This window comes from Triticum urartu, chromosome 5A (genome assembly GCF_056163025.1).
Source record: "Triticum urartu cultivar PI428250 chromosome 5A, HENAU_Tu73, whole genome shotgun sequence".
Taxonomy (NCBI): Eukaryota; Viridiplantae; Streptophyta; class Magnoliopsida; order Poales; family Poaceae; genus Triticum; species Triticum urartu.
This window is the reverse complement of record NC_141877.1, coordinates 573,267,407-573,288,499: the sequence shown is the minus strand read 5'-3', so window position 1 is coordinate 573,288,499 and position 21,093 is coordinate 573,267,407. Positions and strand designations below refer to the sequence as shown.

Below are 21,093 nucleotides of genomic sequence, written 5' to 3'. Positions count from 1 at the left end.
AGATCGCTTATGTTGGGGTGGGTGGGTGGAATTAAATCCGAAGCCTCACCCCATCTAAGGCTCAGAGGCCGAGGAATTCCCGAACTCGAAAATTTGGATTCCTGGATGTTGTCTAATGAATCCAGCCCGTTGCCTGACTCTAAGTTCAGGTCTTGAGTGATATCCTCCTCTCCGCGGGTATCCGGCTTGGCGGGATCGGGAATCCGGACGTAGCGAGTCCTTAAGATAGATGAAGGGTCACCGCACTGTCCCTCTACCACGGCAACGTGATGGGTGACTTGGGGAGAATTAATCTCTCTTGGATCGGTTTTAGGCCCGATCTGGTCGTAATTCGTAGCGACTCCCAGGGCGGCGAAGCGATCCAAGAGCTCGTTTATGGAGGAAAGCTTCATTGGATCTAACTGCTCGGCAAGTTCCGAGCTGACATGAGAGGTCATCGTCGGCGCAGAAGCCGAACAGGCGGTCATAAGAAAACCACCTAGCCGGAGGGTTTGGCCGACAGCCAAAGCTCCCTTAGCAACGGTGCTGTCTTTAAAGACGGGGCGAGGCATCCTTCCTGATAGCGACGACACAGAGGAACTCTCAATGAAAGCACCAATGTCGGTGTCAAAACCGGCAGATCTCGGGTAGGGGGTCCCGAACTGTGCGTCTAGGCCGGATGGTAACAGGAGGCAAGGGACACGAAGTTTTACCCAGGTTCGGGCCCTCTCGATGGAGGTAAAACCCTACGTCCTGCTTGATTAATATTGATGATATGGTTAGTACAAGAGTAGATCTACCACGAGATCGAGAAGGCTAAACCCTAGAAGCTAGCCTATGGTATGATTGTTGATGTGTACGTTGTCCTACGGACTAAAACCCTCCGGTTTATATAGACACCGGATAGGGTTAGGGTTACATAGAGTCGGTTACAATGGTAGGAGATCTTCATATCCGTATCGCCAAGCTTGTCTTCCACGCCAAGAAAAGTCCCTTCCAGACACGGGACGGAGTCTTCAATCTTGTATCTTCATAGTCCAGGAGTCCGGCTGAAGGTATAGTCCGGCTACCCGAACACCCCCTTAATCCAGGACTCCCTCAACGATCAATCACAACATGACACCGAGATTTTTTTATGATCATTATGTATTTTGATTGCACATGCTAATCATATCACCAATTTTGACTCTAAACAACAACCACCATGGTGACATATTAGGACACAAATGGGGAGACTATGGTTCAAGGATCACATGTGTTCACTGGGCCTAGTTTGGCAACAACGTTTTTTCAAAACCATGGTATTACAAAACCTAAGTATTACAATACATGGGCAATAAATACTTCGGTTTCTAAAAAGCATAGTTTTTCTCAGTTTTGATAAAACTGCCGAGGTGTTTGGCAAGTGGCAGTTTTTCTCAGTTTTCTTTGGGTTTGCATCGACTGTTACGTTGCTGCATGCATATTCAGCTACACTCAGGGATCAGCTTGTACTAATAGCCACCATATGCATTCAGCCTTGCAGGAGCATGTTCTCCTAGCTGCTAAGATCTATGGTAGAGTTATCTCTTGTAATCAATCAAAGACCGAGGTAGTTAACACATGCACTGAAGGTCGACGTTTTCAGCTCGTGTACGTGTACGTCCGCCTCTAGCCGGACGTATCGATGGGCTAGCTATCGATTTATGCATCACATGCGTTGATGGCCAGAAGTTAGACACAAGAGAGACCAAGCAGCCAGCGCTTTCTCAGTTTTAGAAAAAAAGGTCAGGGCCTCTTTTTTATATACAACAAAAATACCACAGTTTTAGAGATACCACGGTTTGTTGAACTGCAGTATTTTTTGATCCAAACGACTCAAAGTATTGAATACCAAAGTTTTTCTCAGTTTTGATATACCAAAGTTTGATCCAAACGACTCAAAGTATTGAATACCAAGGTTTTTATCGATGGGCTAGCTATCGATTTATGCATCACATGCGTTGATGGCCAGAAGTTAGACACAAGAGAGACCAAGCAGCCAGCGCTTTCTCAGTTTTAGAAAAAGAGGTCAGGGCCTCTTTTTTATATACAACAAAAATACCACAGTTTTAGAGATATCACGGTTTGTTGAACTACAGTATTTTTTTATCCAAACGACTCAAAGTATTGAATACCAAAGTTTTTCTTAGTTTTGATATACCAAAGTTTGATCCAAACGACTCAAAGTATTGAATACCAAGGTTTTTATCGATGGGCTAGCTATTGATTTATGCATCACATGCGTTGATGGCCAGAAGTTAGACACAAGAGAGACCAAGCAGCCAGCGCTTTCTCAGTTTTAGAAAAAGAGGTCAGGGCCTCTTTCTTATATACAACAAAAATACCACAGTTTTAGAGATACCACGGTTTGTTGAACTACGGTATTTTTTTGATCCAAACGACTCAAAGTATTGAATACCAAAGTTTTTTCAGAAACCACAGTATTTCTATGAAACCACAAAAATACTTTGGCTTCCAAACACACCCTAAGTGTTATTTCGTGGTCTCGCAAATAGATCATCTTGATTACCTTTTGAGCCTTGCTTCGCTCCACCCACGGTCTCGCAAATAGATCATCTTGATTACCTTTTGAGCCCACGGTTTGTTGAACTACAGTATTTTTTTGATCCAAACGACTCAAAGTATTGAATACCAAAGTTTTTCTCAGTTTTGATATACCAAAGTTTGATCCAAACGACTCAAAGTATTGAATACCAAGGTTTTTATCGATGGGCTAGCTATCGATTTATGCATCACATGCGTTGATGGCCAGAAGTTAGGCACAAGAGAGACCAAGCAGCCAGTGCTTTCTCAGTTTTAGAAAAAGAGGTCAGGGCCTCTTTTTTATATACAACAAAAATACCGCAGTTTTAGAGATACCACGGTTTGTTGAACTGCGGTATTTTTTTGATCCAAACGACTCAAAGTATTGAATACTAAAGTTTTTTCAGAAACCACAGTATTTCTATGAAACCACAAAAATACTTTGGCTTCCAAACACACCCTAAGTATTGAATACCAAAGTTTTTCTCAGTTTTGATATACCAAAGTTTGATCCAAACGACTCAAAGTATTGAATACCAAGGTTTTTATCGATGGGCTAGCTATCGATTTATGCATCACATGCGTTGATGGCCAGAAGTTAGACACAAGAGAGACCAAGCAGCCAGTGCTTTCTCAGTTTTAGAAAAAGAGGTCAGGGCCTCTTTTTTATATACAACAAAAATACCGCAGTTTTAGAGATACCACGGTTTGTTGAACTGCGGTATTTTTTTGATCCAAACGACTCAAAGTATTGAATACTAAAGTTTTTTCAGAAACCACAGTATTTCTATGAAACCACAAAAATACTTTGGCTTCCAAACACACCCTAAGTATTGAATACCAAAGTTTTTCTCAGTTTTGATATACCAAAGTTTGATCCAAACGACTCAAAGTATTGAATACCAAGGTTTTTATCGATGGGCTAGCTATCGATTTATGCATCACATGCGTTGATGGCCAGAAGTTAGACACAAGAGAGACCAAGCAGCCAGTGCTTTCTCAGTTTTAGAAAAAGAGGTCAGGGCCTCTTTTTTATATACAACAAAAATACCACAGTTTTAGAGATACCATGGTTTGTTGAACTGCAGTATTTTTTTGATCCAAACGACTCAAAGTATTGAATACCAAAGTTTTTTCAGAAACCACAGTATTTCTATGAAACCACAAAAATACTTTGGCTTCCAAACACACCCTAAATATTATTTCGTGGTCTCGCAAATAGATCATCTTGATTACCTTTTGAGCCTTGCTTCGCTCCACCCCTCCCCGGTATACCCACCTCCGCATGTACAGACATTCATAAACTGGCGCACCCCCCACCCACGCATCATGGGCTCGGCCCATTTTCATTTTTTCAGCCTTCAATAAATTTCGCGAGTGGTGAGGTTCGAACTCAAAATCTCTCTGTTTCCTTCGAACACAACAACCAACTCAACCGGCTCACCTTATATGTTTAGTAATACTTCTTTTCCTTCTTATTTTCTATGCTTCCGGACTCTGTTTTTTCTTTTTTGTTTGGATGGGTTTTTTAATCCGTTTTACTCCGGTTTTCGTTTTCTGTTTTCTTATTACCTTTTCTTCTTTTTACCTCGGTCCTGGGCCTGGCCCATTTATTTTTATTTTCACTTTTTTAACCTTCAAAAATTAGGCGCGTGAGGTAGGATACTTCCACCGCTATAACCAACTGGGAGTCTGGGACAACTCACTTTTTATGCCTAGTTACTTCTTTTACTCTTCTTGTCGTGCATTTTCTTAGTATGTTTTTTTTGTTTTGTTTGTCTTTTTTTCTTTGATTTTACTCATTTTTCATTTTTATTTATTCTTCTTCTTTTTCTCTGTTCTTTCTGTTGCCTAAATTCGTGAACATCTTCTTAAATTCATGAAAAAACCTCAAATCCGTAAATCTTTTTTCAAATTAATGAATGTTTTTAATATCATGAAATTTTATCAAAATCGCGATTTTTGTCCAATTCACGTGATTAGTTCGGTTTTTTGGGTCACAAAGAATTTTAGTTTTATATAAAATACAAATCGATCGGTTTCTATACAACAAGAAAACCAAATTTTATTTGAAGGAAAATTCGGTTCGGTCAATAGTTTGACCGAACAAAACCGAAGTTTAGGCAAACCCTCTTATGCTACATGTTTTGGTACGGGCAGGTTCAGACAAATTTGATGGGTAAGCAGCTGCCTTTATAGTCTTTCACACGCTTCTTTCCTCAAGAGCAATCTGAGGTGGTACTAAACCAAAACGTGTAGGTGGAAAAAACCCGGAGATGAGAACATGACAAAGAGGTTTAGAAAGGTGTGTCAGCCAGCTGGGCTAGGGCAGCTGGGATATGCAATACAATGCCGCTGCGATTTTTTTAAATAATATGTATTTTCTGTTTTCTAGGTATTTTCGGTTAATCAAGTGTAAAAAACAAAGTTACCTATTAAATTCCAGTTCTATAGATTTAATGACCGAAATAAACACTGAAAATGTTGGTTTCGTCCCTGTTCTTTCAGTTCGTTACATCAGTTTTCGGTTAATATGCCCGCCCTTACTTCCTGCCTCCTTCCGTGTAACTAGACGAGGTGGGACTAAAACCACGAACGGCACAACGTGCTGCCTATAGGTATATACATGCATGCTGCAAAAAGAAGTTCAAAAATAGTTTGGCATAAATTTTCCAATACCATCACAAAAAACTAAATTTTGTTTTTTAGTTTCGGTATCGGTTTGGTCTTCGGTTTGTCGTTTATGCCCACCCCTAGCTTCAAGGAGGAAAAAAGTTCATGAAATTAAAAGAGTTCATCTATCTGAATGTTTTTTTTTCATGAATTTGAAAAAAAAAATCATCGATTTGAAAAAAAATCATGAATTAAATACCTTTTTCACAAGAGTCCGCCTGACTGAGCCGGTCCATTGTGTTCGTTTGTGAGCACTTTTTTGGCATCCTTCAAATGAACCCAATTTTATTTCATTAGCTTATATGACCAACTTAAAGAACCATGCCAAGTTGTTTTAGTTTTTGATAAATTCCGCATTTTCTGGAGTTTTCTTGGTCCAAAAAAAGCCGATAAATGGGCAGACGTGTCTTAACTTGCATACGGTGTCGGAAATTGTTCAAACCTAATATGGATGCCTACCATAGGCATGCCCACCTTCCTGCCAAAGTTGAGGTCATTTGATGGATGTCAAAATCTAAACCATGTTCAACGTAGGGTATTAGCTCAGAAGGCTCCGTCTGAGAGCCCATTGTTTCTCGACATCCTTGAAATGATGCCAACATTTTTCATGGCCTTCTATGAACAATTCAAGGCACCATGCCAAGTTGTTTTGGTTTTTGATAAATTCTATATTCTAGAGTTTTCTCGATAAAAAAGAGGTCGATAAATGACTGGATGTGTCGCAAATTGCATACGAGTTTGAAAATCGTTCAAACCTAACATGGATGCCTACCGTGGGCATACACACCTTCCTGCATAAGGTGGGTTCATTTTAAGAATGTCCAAAATTAGACCATATTCAACGGAGGGTGCCCAGGCAGGCCCGAAGGCTCAATCTGAAAGCACGTTGTTTCTCGACATCCTTGAAATTGCCCATTTTTTCATGGTCTCGTATGACCAATTTAAGGCACCATGCCGGTTTAAGGCACGGAGTTTTGTATATTTTAAATTGTGTATGAAAATTTTATAAACTTGAACACACTTTCAAAAATTGTTAACAAATTCCCAACAATTGATGTTGTACACAAATTGCAAACCACATACTTTTATTGAGTCAACATTTTTCGAAGCGCAAACGTTTCTTTAAATTGTGAACAAAAAAATTTCAATAACATTTTCCAAATTTGTAAACAATATTTGAACACAAGAATATTTTTTTGTATTCCAAAAATGTTTCATATTACAAAACAGGTTTCAAAACGAACAATAAAGTTAAAACGGAGAAAAATGAATTAACAATCAAAGAAAATAAAACGAAAAAATATAATATAATTTTTTTACACCCAGATCTTGGCCCAACTAGGCGACGGCATCGCTTCTGTCGTGTGCCTGTTGGGCCGTTCCAAGCAGTCGTTGAATTCAAAAAAAGTTCATAAACTTTGAAAAAAAATGTTCAGGATTTTTTAAAATCACGGGTTCTGAAAAAGTTTGTAGTAGTTAAAACGAGTTCATGGATTTGAAAACAAAGTTTGCGAATTTAAGAATGTTCAGAATTTTGAAAAGTTCACGGATTTAATAAAAAATATGGTTTAAAATGATTCAAGATTTGTTTTAGGAAAATAATAAAATAAAATAAAAAATAGAGAAAAGGAAAAAGAAGGAATACGGGACAAACAAAAAAACCAACAAATCTTTAAAAAAGTTCATGTTTCAAAAGATATTCATAAATTGTTCATGTTTCAAAAGATGTTTGGAAATTTGAAATAATATACATTTTTTAAGAAATTTCTCAAATTCAAGAAAACATTTATGTTTTTTAATCATAATTTCAAAAACTATTCGTCGTTTGAAATTTTTGATCAAATAGCACATGAATTTGGTAACAAGGAACTGTAAGGGCTCATTTGATTGAAAGGGATTTCATAAGTTTTTCAGAGGATTAGAGTCCTTAGGAATTTTTTCTATGTTGGTCATTTGATTCTTACGATTAATTCTATAGAATTCTTTTCTAAAGAATCATTTGTACTACATTTCATATAAAATCAAACATTCACTACAACCTCTTTTTAGTACAATCTCTTTGTTTTCTCCGTGGCATCAGACACTCTCTGGTATGCCATAAGATACAAGTAGGCACGTCACTCCAGTTCTATATATTTTCTCTTTCTGTTCTCGCACTTCCAGTTTCCTGTGAATCAAAGAGGCCCTAAGAACAACTGTAACCGGCCGATGCAAACAAAACACAATTTTTTGCCCGCTCCTCCTGCAGCACGTGGCCCTTCCACTCGGCGAGGTACGCGTCCTCCTCCTTCTCCGTCGCGCCCAGCCAAACGGACGGCGCAGAGGCCCACTCCCACACGAGCCCACCCACTGGCACGTGTCCAACACTAGCGCGTGTGCGGGCGGTGTCGGTGGTGGCAATGGGTAGACCTGGTCACCGGCTGTCGAAAGCTGGAGCGCCTCCTCTAGGCCAACCCATCGGCGTCCTTCTCGCATTGGGACTCCTCGATGGCGCGCTAGATCGCCTCCTCCAGTGACTTCAGGAATGTTGCCTCCTCATCCTCGTCCTCATGCCTCACCGCCGACGGCGGCGGTGGAGGGCAGGCGTCGATTTGGACGGCGGCGCACGTCATGCTCAGTCGCGAACCAGACATCCCAATTCGAGGAGCGGGGCGTGTACGTTGGATCACGGCGTTGCTCTGGCATGAGGAGAGACGCCGGTTGCGGATCTCGACCGTGCCACGCTTAGATTGCGGCATGGGCGACACCGGAATGTGGTAGGGGTCGAGGTGCCACTCGTGCAAGAGATTGACGTCCGGCCACGGAAGCGGGACGCGGTACTCCCAGTGGTACCGTGTGCGGTGCACCGGGATGTACAGCCGGTCACGTGGCCGTGATGCCCCCTACCACTATCGTGGTGCCAAGGTGAAGTTGGCGGGCCTCACGATGAGACGACCTTATGCTTGTGCTTGCCATGCTTGCCACCTTTGCTGAAGAACTCCCTTGCGATGCTGGCGGACTAGGGTTTGTGTCAGCTGGCGAGGAAACACGCGTGCTCAGATGTTGACTGGAGTGAGAAAGGAGAAATGGGTGAGGCCGCCCCCTTTCCCGCACGCTTGCCAATTTAAAAGGACGTGGCCTGGACGATTCCAGTGGTTGCCGTGCGGGTCACGACCGCAACGTTGGTTGGTTGACCACCACGCGTGCCCGAGACGGACACCAAAAGGATGCGTGACGTGTCCATCTCATGTCTTTGTAGACACAAATCAAAGGTAAGTTCGGGCTAAAAATGCGCTCAGACGGATCCCGAACGGACGTGATCTGGATTTGCGTCTGCACATTGGGCTGGCGTTTCTATCCAGACATGTGCGGATCAAATGTGTCGTGCTATTGGAGTTGCCCTAGGGATAATCATTATGATAGACTATACAAAGACCCTAGCTTGTGCAAGAAATCACAGATGATGGCAAGGTTATTATGCTCTGAAGTCGCAACAAGTTTATTCGGTACATCAAAACGGTATCAAGCCATGCATACGACACGATGCTACTGGAAACTACTGTACACAAGTGATGCCAAGAAGTTCCATCCTCAGAGCTTCTGAAGGACATCGTGCATGGCCGCGCGCGGCCTACACACGGCCTCCAAAGCCACGGCCTTGGGCATGGTGATCCCGACCCCCTCCGTCATGTCCACCTCCACCCCGTCCACCCGTTCCCAGTTGAAGCACTGCACCAGCGTCCCGAGAACCACCCCGACCGTCTGCAGCGCCAGCGCCTCGCCGGGGCACCTCCGCCGGCCCATCCCGAACGGCATCAGCAGCAGCCCGTCGCCCTTGCCGTCCTCGAACCGCTCCGGCCGGAACGCCGTCGGGTCCTCCCACACGGCCGGGTCCCTGTGGATGGCGTACGCGTTCACGATCAGCATCGTGCCGCTCGGCACGTCGTAGCCGCCGACCTTGCAGTCGGCGGAGGACTCGTGCGGCAGCAGCAGCGGCGCCGCCGGGTACAGGCGTAGCGTCTCGCTGATGATGCACTGGAGGTAGCTGAGGCGGGGCACGTCATCGGCGGTGACCATGCGGGAGGTCCCGATGGACGCGTCCATCTCAGCCTGGGCCTTGTTGAGCGCCGCCGGATGGTTCAGCAGGAGCGACATTGCCCATTCGATCGTGCTTGAGGTGGTCTCCGTTCCGGCCACAAACATATTCTGCAATGAATTATTGTAGAGAATGAATTTTAGTATATTCTTGTACGTAGAATATTGGAAGCAGATTCATAAAAAAACTGGAATAGATAAATCCCGAACATTCAAATTGTAAGCATGACTATCCGAACCTTTTTCATGGCAACCTTAGTTACGGCGAGGTTGACAAACATGGCAATTTTCTGATAAAAAACGAACTGGGATAGAGTTGTCATGGGTTAACAACTAAAACTGTCACCTTGCAGCAACTAAAGTTGCTATTGAAAAACATTCGGGATGACATGCTTAAATTCGGAACGTTCGAGACTTATTGAGTAAAAAAATTCAAAGATTTAGTAGAATACTGCACAAATCCTACAAAGACAAAGAGAGCCTTAACGTCAAGTACTGGAGAGTGGGAAAAGGCCAAAATTAAATTACTAGAAATAAACACGTGGGAAGTGGGATTCATCCAGCTAAGTGACATGGCCGTGTTACTCGCCTACGTTGAGTGACCACTATCTGATTAGATATATGATAAGATAGATAAAAAGTGGAGTACTGGACTAACATAATGACTCTGGTCGAGTTGTTGCTATCTGATGACTTAAACGAGTCAAAAATCTACTGATGATGCCAAATTGCCAATGTCCTTAATGAAGAAACCGACAGTTGAAGTACTCGGGTGTGTGAGAAGCAACCAAAGTGGAAGAGGGACTTACCGCACACAGAGCGATGATCATCTGATCAGTGTAGAGCTCCGGCTCTGTCTTCTGCAGAGTGAGGAGCACGGCGATCATGCTCTTCTTCTCGCCCTCGTCGCCGCCCTCCTCCATCCTCCGCCGCTCGGCGTCGATGAGCCGATGGAGGAAGGCGTCCCTCCTGCTCACCGTGGCCAGGATCCGGCTCCTCACGCCGGACACGTCCAACCACCGCATCACCGGCAGGTAGTCCCACACGTTGGCGGCGCCGATGAGCGGGATGATCTCGTCCACCACCTGCTTGAACTCCTGCGCCTCCAGGGACATGTCCGTGTCGCCGTCCGCCTCCGACCGGGTCCCCTTGGTCCGCGCGATGGTCTCCATGAGCACGCTGAGGGAGAGCTCGAACAGGCTCCGCTTGAGCTCCACCCGGGCGGGGCACGCCGCGGCGGCGCGGCACAGGCGGCGCGCCATGGCGCGCACCTCGGCGGCGATGACGCCGGACATGCCGGCGACGCGGTGCGCGGAGAGCAGCCGCACGGCGGCGACGCGGCGGAGGTTGCGCCAGTGCGGGCCGTAGCTGGAGCTGACGAGCGAGGTGCCGCCGTAGGACACGAGCATCTGCGAGGGGAACTGGGGCCGGTTGGCGAAGGCCACGTCGTGGTCCGTGAAGCACTCCCTGGCGCACGCCGGCGAGGAGACCACCACGGCGTTGCGCGCGCCGAGCCGCAGCGAGAAGACCGAGCCGTAGCGCTCCCCGAGGCGGCACAGCGCGGCGTGCAGCGGCTTCTCCACGAGGTGGAGGTGGCCGAGGAACGGGACGGCCGGGGGGCTCGGCGGGAGGTGCGCGGCGCCCTTGCTGCCATCGCTCTTCTTGCCCAGAATGTAGTGGAGCAGGAAGAGGAAGGCGAAGGAGAGGACGGCAATGTATGCCTTATCCATGGCTGACCGTCCGTGGTCTGTGGGGAAGTGATGGATGCTCTGATGATGTGTCTGTCTTGATGCATGGCGGGCCTATATACTGTATCACGCGCCGGGCCGGGTCCCCATGGCTTGGCTTGGCTTGCCTTGCGGTGCAGCTTAAGCTGCGTAATACGCCATGCCTGACGTCCATGGCGATGGAGGTTAGCGCCCATGACAGTCTGACAGAGTTATTGATTATTTGGTTCGTACTGCGTGGGAGGTGGGCATGTCTTGCTCCCCGCGCGGAGCTTGGATCCGGACCCCTTCCTTCCGAATGCAAAAGGCCAACTCGAATTGGGGTTCTGTATCTTGCGACCTTTCCTTCCGAAACAAGAAGCTCTGATGAATTAAAATAGGGAAAAGCTCTGACGTAGTTGTCCATTCACTGACTTTGTGAGCGGCTTCGTTTACTTGCAGAGTATACAAGTGGTCATGTACAATGCATGGCCCAAGGTGATGATTCGGATGGAGCAGCCGGATCCTCTACAGGAAGGAGGTGTTTGGAAAAAAAAATTATGATCCAATACATGAAGCTAATAAAGTTGAAGTAGAGTAGAGAGTAGGGATGGATACGTAATGAGAGTCTACTTTTTATTTTTTTTTCTATGAGGCTCACCAGTAATATCCTGCATTGGGAAGAAAAAATTAACACATATGTCTCAAACTATTTTTTTTATCACGGAGCATCTACATCCATATGCTATCATTACACAGGCCTAACTGGGCTCGTCACGGTCCTGCATGAACAGCTTTTCTCATGCATAGCCAGCCAACCAAAAACGAGACCCACACAGAGGCCAAAAAAACGTGCCGAGGTGGGACTCAATCTCTGGCTATTAGTCTACACAGCTGACCGAGTTAATTGTTTCAGCCAGGACGCAGTGCAACGGAAAGCCAATCCCCGATGCTGACCGAGTTAGAGCATCTCAAGCCGTTCGTCCCCCAAACGTTAAAAAAGAGCGTCTGGAGATGAACCAGCGCTAGTTCGGTCCCTGAAGGCGACCTAACTCCCAGTCACGCCCCCAGGCGTCGCCTCCAGGACGCGAAAAAATTGAACTTGGTCGTTCCCGCTCACAAAAGACGTCATAAGTCGGGCGATCGCAAGCCATAGTTCGGCGTATAAAAAAATAGAGCGGCAGAAGTTCGCGTGCGCAACGCATCACTCGGCGAGCTCTGCCCCAGGCGTCGGGAGAGTTGGCGTGCGCGGGCTTGGCGGTGTCGGAGCAGCCTCTGTGCTGGGCGGTGTCGGCGTGACTTCGGTTGTGCTGGGCGTCGTGGAGGCGTCACGCGGGCTTGGCGGCGGCGGCGGCGGCGTGTGCGTCGGCGTCGGCGTCGGCGGACTTGTTGAGGGAAGCTGGTTCAGGATGAGGCCGCGCTCCGCCAAGTACCACGCCTTGACCGCCTCGTCGGTGCTCTGGAGCATGTCCGCCCCACCCAGCAGGAAAGCCAGGTCGGTGTTTCTTTTCTTCGCGGCGACGTTCGTCCGGAGCAGGTCGAGCTTGACGGCGCTTCTCGACATCAACGCCGACCACCACGCCTCGGTCTTCTCTTCACGAAGGACGGCCCGGGCCTGCGCATCGGCGAGACAGTGCTCGATGGACTCCTGCACTCGAGCGGTGGCCGCGTCGGCGTATTTCCCCTTCTTGGCAACTTTGTTGCCGTCCGGCCGCCCTTCCGATGCGCCAGGAGTCGGCGCGTCCGGCTTGTAGGTCTCCTTGGCCTTGCCGAGGGTGCGCCGGACTTCCGCCCACTTCTCGCACTTGTCAATGCGCTTGTAGACGTGGAGGTACTTGAATTCGGCGTCGCTGTTGCTCTGCTGGTACAGGATGAACATGCGCAGCAACTGCGCGAAGGAACAAACAGTTGGCGCGCGTACACGGCGAAGAGAGGCGGGAGACCGACGTGGCATACCTGATCCTCGACGCTGGCGCCGCTCTCCGGGCGAGCCGCGGCCTCTTCGACGACCCCATGCCATTTGTTGCACGCCCCCTGGATACGGCCCCAATGGTTCGCCATCGCCTTGGAGCCGCGCTGCATGTAGACGCCTTTGAAGTAGGGGTCGACGAGTTTGCGCTCGTCGAACTCGGCCTTGATGCGGTCCCAGTACGTGTCGATGCTCTGGTTCGTGCCGGTCGTCGGGTCGAGGCAGACGACTTTCCTGCTTCGGCGAGGCATTCCTCCTCCTTAGACGCCCACTTGATGCGCGGCTCGCCTGTCCTGGCCGCCCGCTTCTTCTTCTTGCGCCCTTTTGCCGTCGCAGGCGTCGGCTCCTCCTCCTCCTGCTCGTCCTCGCCGTAGACGTAGCCGAGCTCGCTGTCCATGCCACCGCTGAGATCCACCACCTCGTCCTGGGTGACGAACCCGGGAGACGCGGCGGCCGCGGCCAAACCTGCCGCGATGATGTCGTCCATGTCGGCCTCGGTCTCGTCGGTGTCGCCGAGGTGCGAGAAGGGCAGCGGGCCACGACGTAGCGGGGGCGTCGGGGAGGAAGCGTAGGCGGGCAGCGAGTAGTTGTATGAAGGGTACTGCACGCCGGCGAAGGCGGGAGAGGGCGTGTGCTGGGCCGGGTATCCATGGGGAAGGTGACGTTTGGGTTGAACCCACCGTGCGCGTCCCCGTCGGCGTAGCCCGGGGAGGGCGATCCCCATGGCTGCGGAGAGCCGAAGCCTTGCTAGCCCCAGGGCGCGTACTGGGCGTGGCTTCCGGGTGGATTCATCATCCCCGCGCGAGTCGCCTCGGCCTCGCTTGGTCCGCCGAGGCAGCCGCAACCGCACGCGCCGCGTTGTCGCGGGCCTTCTTGGCGATGGCCCTGTTCCACCGTCGGTGATGACAGCCTCCCGCCGCTGAATTTTCGCCCTCCACTCGGCGTTTGACATGCCCGATGGCTTGATCGACGACGCCCTCGGCTTCCTCTGCTTCGGCTGGGCGACGGAGGCGGTCGCGGTTGCCGCCGCGCGCGGGGGGAGGGGGAGGGGGGACGTGCTTCTTCGGTGGCATGGCAGCCGGCTGGGAGGGAGGCGAGCGGGAGGGAGATTGGCGGGAGAAAGGAAGTGTGCGGGAGGGAAGTGAGGAAAAAGCGGGAAGAAACGGCGGGAAGAGACGCTCGCCTCGCCGACAGAGCGGATCCACGCGCTCTTTTCGTTTGTGCCGGCGCCCCAGGCTCCCCCCAGGAAGCCGGGTTCGGCCTGGGTCCGCCGGCACCAGTTTCGACCCGAACCGGCGAAAAACGGGTTTCTGGGGACGCGACTGGGCCGTTTTTTAGGTGCCAACACGGCAAAAACACTTAAGGAGGACATGTTGAAGGCGCGACTGGAGATGCTCTTACCTGCCGGCATATGTTGTCTACGACGATTTCTGCCGGCAGCGTCACCGTCACCGCTGCGGCCTAGACACGCCATCGCTAGTGTGTGCTCTGGTCTCCTGGCGCAAAAGGACCACCAAGAGTTAAGCAGGTTTATCCATAAGGCCGTTCCACGCCGACCGTCGCTGACACTCTACAACCAGAAGTACCGAACTTCGGGCATCAAATGCTCGCGGACGCATTGAGACATCACAAAAAAACAATTTCACAGCGAACCTCATTTTCAACGCCCGCATCGGCAACATCCACTGCAAGGGCTCGTCCGGCTCCGTCAAGTCCATGTCCGTGGTGGTTGCGGCGCTTGAGGTGGCCGACCATCATACGCGGCGCCGAAAAGTGCAACTCCACCTCGACAACGTCCGCCGCGAGGGCCGCTGTTGCCTCACGCACCCACTGCCTCGCACGACGGGCACGCCAAGCCATACTTACATTGGACGACATCCATGCGTTCACCTCCGCCTCGATGCGCCAACGCAGCGGTTGCGCATCCACCAGCGCGTTGGGACGCCAGACTGACCGCACCGCCTCCGGTGAGGCAGGGCGGCACACCTCGCGCTGGATCTAGTGCCATTTGGGTGGACGCAACGATTTTCGACAGAAGGATTCCGACTACTGCCATCGAGCTGCCTCATCCCGAGAGCGGCGTTGCGGCAGGCGGACGCCCATCTCCTCATCGGGACCGCGTGGGACGAGCTCCTGCCTAATGGATATGGATGTGTAGAACTCGGATCCACTGCCCGCCATGCACGAGACGGTGGGAGATCGTCGGACGGGAGCTTATGCGAAGTGGAGAGTGGAGTGGAGTGTGGAATGCGACTAGGGTTTTGTTCGGAGTGCGAATAGGGTCCAATTTATGTGGGTTCGGGTAGGCCATAGTGGGCCGGATCCGATGTGGCACTCGTGTTCGGGCATCCCCATCTGCCCCAGATATGGGCTGGATGTTGGGGTTGCCGGCAGTCCGGGCGTTTGTGCCGAATACGAGGCGCCCGGTTGGGTGACGTTTTTTCGTCCGAGTACTGACCAGGTAGCCCGCACGGACGTTTCACGCGGGTATTGGGGTTCGCTTGTAAGTGCTCTTAGAGCATCTACAACCAGAGCCCTATATCAGGCTGCTTGGACAGAAAATTGTAACTAAACCGGACCGCACAATCTAGCCCAAACTTTAAGGTTGACCGACACTCCCAGACCCAATCCATATCTAGGGCGGATACAAGATGCACCGCCACATCATCGAGCACTCCTTCACATCGGCGAAGACTTTGCAGGAGTCCGAAAATTCACATGATGAACCAAAAGTCACCACGTGCCTGTCTCTAATCTCTGTTCAAGCAAGGACGAACCAAAAGCCACCACATGTCCGTCTCTATGCCTTCATCGCCGAGGAGCAGTGAGATCGCCGTGACGTGCTGGAGGCCGCCGCAAAGGATCTCACCCTCCTCAATGAGTAGCCGGAATAAGGATTCCAAAACACCTGGAGTTATTTGGGATATTGAGCACGCCAACGTGCGTATCTTGTATTTAAGCAATGTATAGTGAACCTTTAGAAAAAACACAATGAACATTTCTTATCCATGGTGGACAAGATTTTTAAATACAAGATGATAAATACAAATATTCCTTTTGAAAAAAACAAGTTTTCATAGAAAAAATAGATGAAGAAAAATTTAAAACATAGGATGAACATATTTAATACGCCCTAAAGATTTTCTAAATACATGTTGAACAATTTTTAAAATGCATGATGAACCCTAACGAAATACGCGATGAATTTTTTTATACAATATGAACAGTATTTTTAGATTCAAGATGAACGTTCATAAAATGCACAATTTCCACTTTGAAATTACCCACCAACATATTTTTTTGGAAATATAACACAATTATGTTTATATTAGGACTATGCATATTTTATAAACTAGGTGATACCCCATTAGTTGATGCGGGAATTGGTTGATGAATTTTAATAAATTTTTGGGTTGATAAGATGAAAACCTAATTTAAAAATATGCATGACTTATTATATTTTATTATGTATAGTTATAGAATATTTTATTGAATACAAGTAGAATAATTGAATGGAAAATATTTTTTCATGCATTGTTGAATGTTGTGGTTAGTTTTTTCCCATGCATGATTGCATGTTGAGGCAGGCATTAACCAATTCATAATTGTGTGGTGAGTGACATGCTTACATGATAAATAAATTAATAGGGTTGACTCTTTTAGGTATATATGATATGTGGTAACAAGAAGAACGAGAACAAAAGGAAAGTAGAAAAAAATGGGAAAATAAAAGAAAAATGAGATGAAGAAACTAAAATAAATTAAACATAATTTTTTTCAAAAACAATTCAACTCATTTTACAATAAAATGTTTTTAGAAAAATCATGTAATTAAATTGGAAAGTAAAAAAAACATGAAAAGAACAAGAAACAAAACAACAAAAAAATGAAGAACATAAAATTAAATATATTTTTTATAAAAACTCAACTCATTTTACAACAATTTGTTTTTAAAAAATCATGTAATTAAACTGGAATGTGAAAAATAAACAAGAAAAATGAAAAGAACAAGAAACAAAATTACGAAAAGAAAAAGAAAAAGTAAGAACATAAAGTTCAACATTTTTTATAAAAATTCAAATCATTTTACAACATTTTTTTAAAAAAATCATGTAATGAAACTGGAATGTGAAAAATAAACAAAAAAATGAAAGAAAAAAAATTACGGAAAGAAAAATTAAGAACATAAAGTTCAACATAAACTTTTTAAAAATTAAAATCATTCTACAACAAAATAATTTGTAAAAAAATATTGTAATTAATTGGAAAGTGAAGAATAAACAAAAAAGACGAACAGAACAAGAAACAAAATTGCAAAAAGAAAAAGAAAAAGGAAGAACATAAATAAAATTAGGAGAAGACAAAAATAAATATTAGAAAGAAAGAATAAAATCTAACCAAAAATCAGATTACAAAACCATACCAACCCCCAACAAACCGGTAGGAACTGCCTCCCGTTCGTTTATTACTGGGCCGATCCAAGCAAATAGCTTTTGCGAGTAGGTGGAGCACTCCCATGTAGCTCTATTTTATTTGTCTCAAAAAAAATGTAGCTCTATTTTATCAACCCCCCCCCCCCCCCCCCCCCACCCAAAAAAAAGCTCTATTTTGTCATCTAAAAAAATGTAGCTCTATTTTAGAAAAAAAATGTAGCTCTAAGTCATATTTTTTGTCTAGAAAAGCTCTATTTGATTTTGGAGGCCAGTCAGGCCACAACCATCTGGTCGACATCGAAATCCACAAAACTGACAGCTGAAGAACCTTGTCTAAAAAAAACTGAAGAACCCCTCTATTATTAAGACCAGCCCTGCAGTAACCGCATGTCCTTAATTTTTTTTGAAAGATCCAGCGCTGCTGGCATTCATATACTCCCTCCGGTCCTTTTTACTTCGCATATTAGATTTCTGTCAAGTCAAACTCAACCAAGTTTGACCAAATTTACATTAAAAAAATATAAACATTCACAATACTAACTATATATACTATAAAACTACATTTCATAATTAATAATTCTAAAAATATTGATTTGATATTGTGAATGTTGATACTCTTTTCTATAAGCTAAAAAGAATCCGAGTAAGTATTAAGCAGGAAGCAATGGAAAGAGCAAATACATGGCGAGGATCCTAGGATCATGAGGTCCAAAGAAACTGAAATTTGGACTGAAGATATTGGTTTGCTGGAGATGCTGCGATGATCCCAAGCGCATAGTTCCAGTCTCAAAGTTTCTCCTCATTTGTCCTTGACGTAAATTGATATGTCCATGACGTATTGGCATACGGGTTGGATGGCTTTGCCATCGTCAGGCCAAATGGTGCTTATATTTTCTGAACTCGAACCTTGGATCTTGCATATGGCACTCCCAGTTCGGCCATTGGCTTCGTATCCAAAACTTACGAGCCAAATCATATCGAGGACCTTATAGAATACCGCGCAAACAAGCCACTGAATCGACCGGGAAACCAGCTCTGCTCCTTCAAGTTCCAACGGCATGGACACTGTCACCGCCCTCGCCGGCGCGGCCGCCCTTTTCATCTTCATCACCTCACTACTCCGTCTACGCCACCCACTCCTCCGCGGCCGCAAGAACGATGGTAAAACCAAGAGCACGCAGCTTCCGCCGAGCCCCGTCGCCATCCCCTTCCTCGGCCACCTCCACCTCCTCAAAAGGCCGTTCCACGCCGCGCTCTCCCGCCTCGCCGCGCGCCACGGCCCGGTCTTCTCCCTGCGCCTCGGCTCGCGCCCCGCCGTGGTCGTGTCATCGGCTGCGGGCGCCAGGGAGTGCTTCACGGACCACGACGTGACCTTCGCCGACCGCCCGCGGTTCCCTTCCCTGCAGCTGGTGTGCTTCGGCTGCACCACGCTCCCGACATCCCGCTACGGCCCCTACTGGCGCAACCTCCGCCGCGTTGCCACGGTGCAGCTCCTCTCCGCGCACCGGGTGGGCTGCATGACCGCGGACATCGCCAGCGAGGTGCGCGCGATGGCGCGCTGCCTGGCACATGCCGCCGCGGCCGACCCCGGCGGCACCGCGCTGGTGGAGCTCAAGCGGAGCCTGTTTGAGGTGTCCCTTAGCGCCTTGATGGAGACCGTCGCGCAGACGAAGACGTCCCGCGCCGAGGGGGCCGAGGATACGGACATGTCGCCGGAGGCACAGGAGTTCAAGGAGTCGCTGGACGAGATCGTTCCACTGCTAGGCGGGGCCAACATGTGGGACTTCCTGCCGGTGCTACGGTGGTTCGATGTGTTCGGCGTGAGGAACAAGATCGTGGCTGCGGTGAGCAGGAGGGACGCGTTCCTGCGGCGGCTCATCGACGCCGAGCGGCGGAGGCTGGACGACGGCGTCGGCGAGGGGGAGAAGAAGAGCATGATTGCCGTGCTGCTCGATTTGCAAAAGACAGAGCCGGATATCTACACGGACAAGGTGACCATGGCTCTGTGCATGGTAAGCGCTCCCATCTCAGTCTCAGTGCTACCAACCTCAGTGATTTGACTGATCATTCTTCGTGTCTTCCTTTCCATGGCAGACCATGTTCAGCGCGGGGACAGAGACAACGGCGACGACGGCGGAGTGGGCGATGTCGCTGCTGCTCAACCACCCGAACGCCCTAGCAAAAGCGCAGGCCGAGATGGACGCAACCGTCGGAACCACCCGCCTGCTCCGCGCCGACGACCTGCCGCACCTCGACTACCTCCACTGCGTCATCAGCGAGACCCTCCGGCTGTACCCGCCCGTCCCGGCGATGATCCCGCACGAGTCCTCGGCGGACTGCACGGTGGCGGGCTACCACGTCCCGAGCGGCACGACGCTGCTCGTGAACGCGTACGCCATCCACAGGGACCCGTCGGCGTGGGAGCACCCGTTGGAGTTCAGGCCAGAGCGGTTCGAGGACGGGAAGGCCGAGGGTCTGTTCATGATGCCGTTCGGGATGGGGCGGCGCAAGTGCCCCGGCGAGGCCCTAGCGCTGCGGATGCTGGGCCTGGTTCTGGGCACGCTGGTGCAGTGCTTCCATTGGGACAGGGTTGGTGATGATGAGGTTGACATGGGTGAAGGAGGTGGGCTGACGCTCCCCAAGGCGGTGCCGCTGCAGGCGATGTGCCGACCGCGGGCAGCCATGGCCGATGTCCTGCGGGGGCTGTGACCGGTGGGGACTGGGGAGGCGCGCGTCGTGGAGGTAAATTGTACCGCGCCACGGATTTATATTGAGCCTTGCTCTGACAAGCATTAAGCTCTTGCTTTCCATGCTAGCCTGTTCGTGCAGGTGTTATGTACAACTGCTGTACAGTACTCCCTCTGTCCTAAAATAAGTGTATTTCAACTTTAGTATTACAACTTTACAGTAAAATTAACAATACAAAGTTAAGATACTTATTTTGTGATGGATGAAGTAAAAGATACGTAGTGACGCGGATGTGCCCTTCTAGTGATCTGAATGCTCTCATTGCTCCTTTGTAAACAGTAAAATTGAAAATAAATAGGGACAGTCTATTTAATAGGTGCCTAGAGAAAAGTTTTCATTGGCCACTTTTCTTCTTGATCATCGGATCAATATCCAATACCCTCACTGTCCATCTTCTCTCCCCCCCCTCTTCTTCGTCCCGAGAGCAGTTTCTCTTTCCTGCAACATACCCTGCTCCATCCACCTACCTCCACCCGTCGCGCACCGCCTCGTTGTCCTCCCTCCCCTCAACCTCTCCCCACCGTTGTTGCTGGCCATTGCCTGGGCCACCCTCTAAGCCCTGCACCACCGGAGAAAACCCTCGGCGATCCCCTGCACCCCCACCGCTAAGATAGATAATGGGGCTGTGACTCCCTCTTAGTGAGACCATGGCTTCCCGCTAAGATGGATAGTGGGGCTATGATTTTTTCCAAAAAGCTTGGGATTAACTAGAAAAAAGTGACTGGCGCAAAGCAAATTTTCAGGCACCTAGGATATAGCAAAACCGAAATAAATAAAAAGAAAATCAAAACAATTCTGATTTTTTTGTGAGGATTTTTTATTTGTTTTGACAACATACATTGCTTAGTTTCTTCTTGGTGTCAATTTTCATGATGCAAACATATTTGTGGAGGTCTGGATCATTTTGGAGTCACTCCAAAATGGTTTAACACAAGGATCCTTGTGA

The 21,093-nt window shown here is 48.2% G+C and overlaps 2 protein-coding genes and 1 pseudogene across 2 annotated transcripts; 1 reads left to right on the top strand and 2 right to left on the bottom strand.

Annotated features, from left to right (window-relative positions):
• Positions 1-8,655: 8,655 nt before the first annotated feature.
• LOC125510664 (cytochrome P450 81Q32) lies at positions 8,656-11,090 on the bottom strand. The gene is made up of 2 exons (XM_048675908.2): positions 10,101-11,090; positions 8,656-9,402 (listed from the first exon to the last, which is right to left on the bottom strand). Exons 1-2 carry the CDS (start codon positions 11,019-11,021, stop codon positions 8,788-8,790), a joined length of 1,536 nt encoding a protein of 511 aa, XP_048531865.2. The 5' UTR covers positions 11,022-11,090; the 3' UTR covers positions 8,656-8,787.
• A 536-nt stretch (positions 11,091-11,626) lies between these two features.
• Positions 11,627-14,039, bottom strand: LOC147972987 (uncharacterized; annotated as a pseudogene).
• A 4,418-nt stretch (positions 14,040-18,457) lies between these two features.
• On the top strand, positions 18,458-20,108 carry LOC125554003 (cytochrome P450 81Q32-like). Its single transcript, XM_048717632.2, has 3 exons — positions 18,458-19,411; positions 19,494-19,546; positions 19,805-20,108. Exons 1-3 carry the CDS (start codon positions 18,458-18,460, stop codon positions 20,106-20,108), a joined length of 1,311 nt encoding a protein of 436 aa, XP_048573589.2.
• Positions 20,109-21,093: the final 985 nt, after the last annotated feature.

Coding starts and splice junctions, on each gene's coding strand:
- LOC125510664 (XM_048675908.2), bottom strand. CDS start 11,021: ATGGATAAGGCATACATTGCCGTCCTCTCCTTCGCCTTCCTCTTCCTG. Junction 9,403..10,100: donor TGATCATCGCTCTGTGTGCG/GTAAGTCCCTCT, acceptor AATTCATTGCAG/AATATGTTTGTGGCCGGAAC.
- LOC125554003 (XM_048717632.2), top strand. CDS start 18,458: ATGGACACTGTCACCGCCCTCGCCGGCGCGGCCGCCCTTTTCATCTTC. Junction 19,412..19,493: donor TGACCATGGCTCTGTGCATG/GTAAGCGCTCCC, acceptor TTTCCATGGCAG/ACCATGTTCAGCGCGGGGAC. Junction 19,547..19,804: donor ACGACGGCGGAGTGGGCGAT/GTCGCTGCTGCT, acceptor CGCCATCCACAG/GGACCCGTCGGCGTGGGAGC.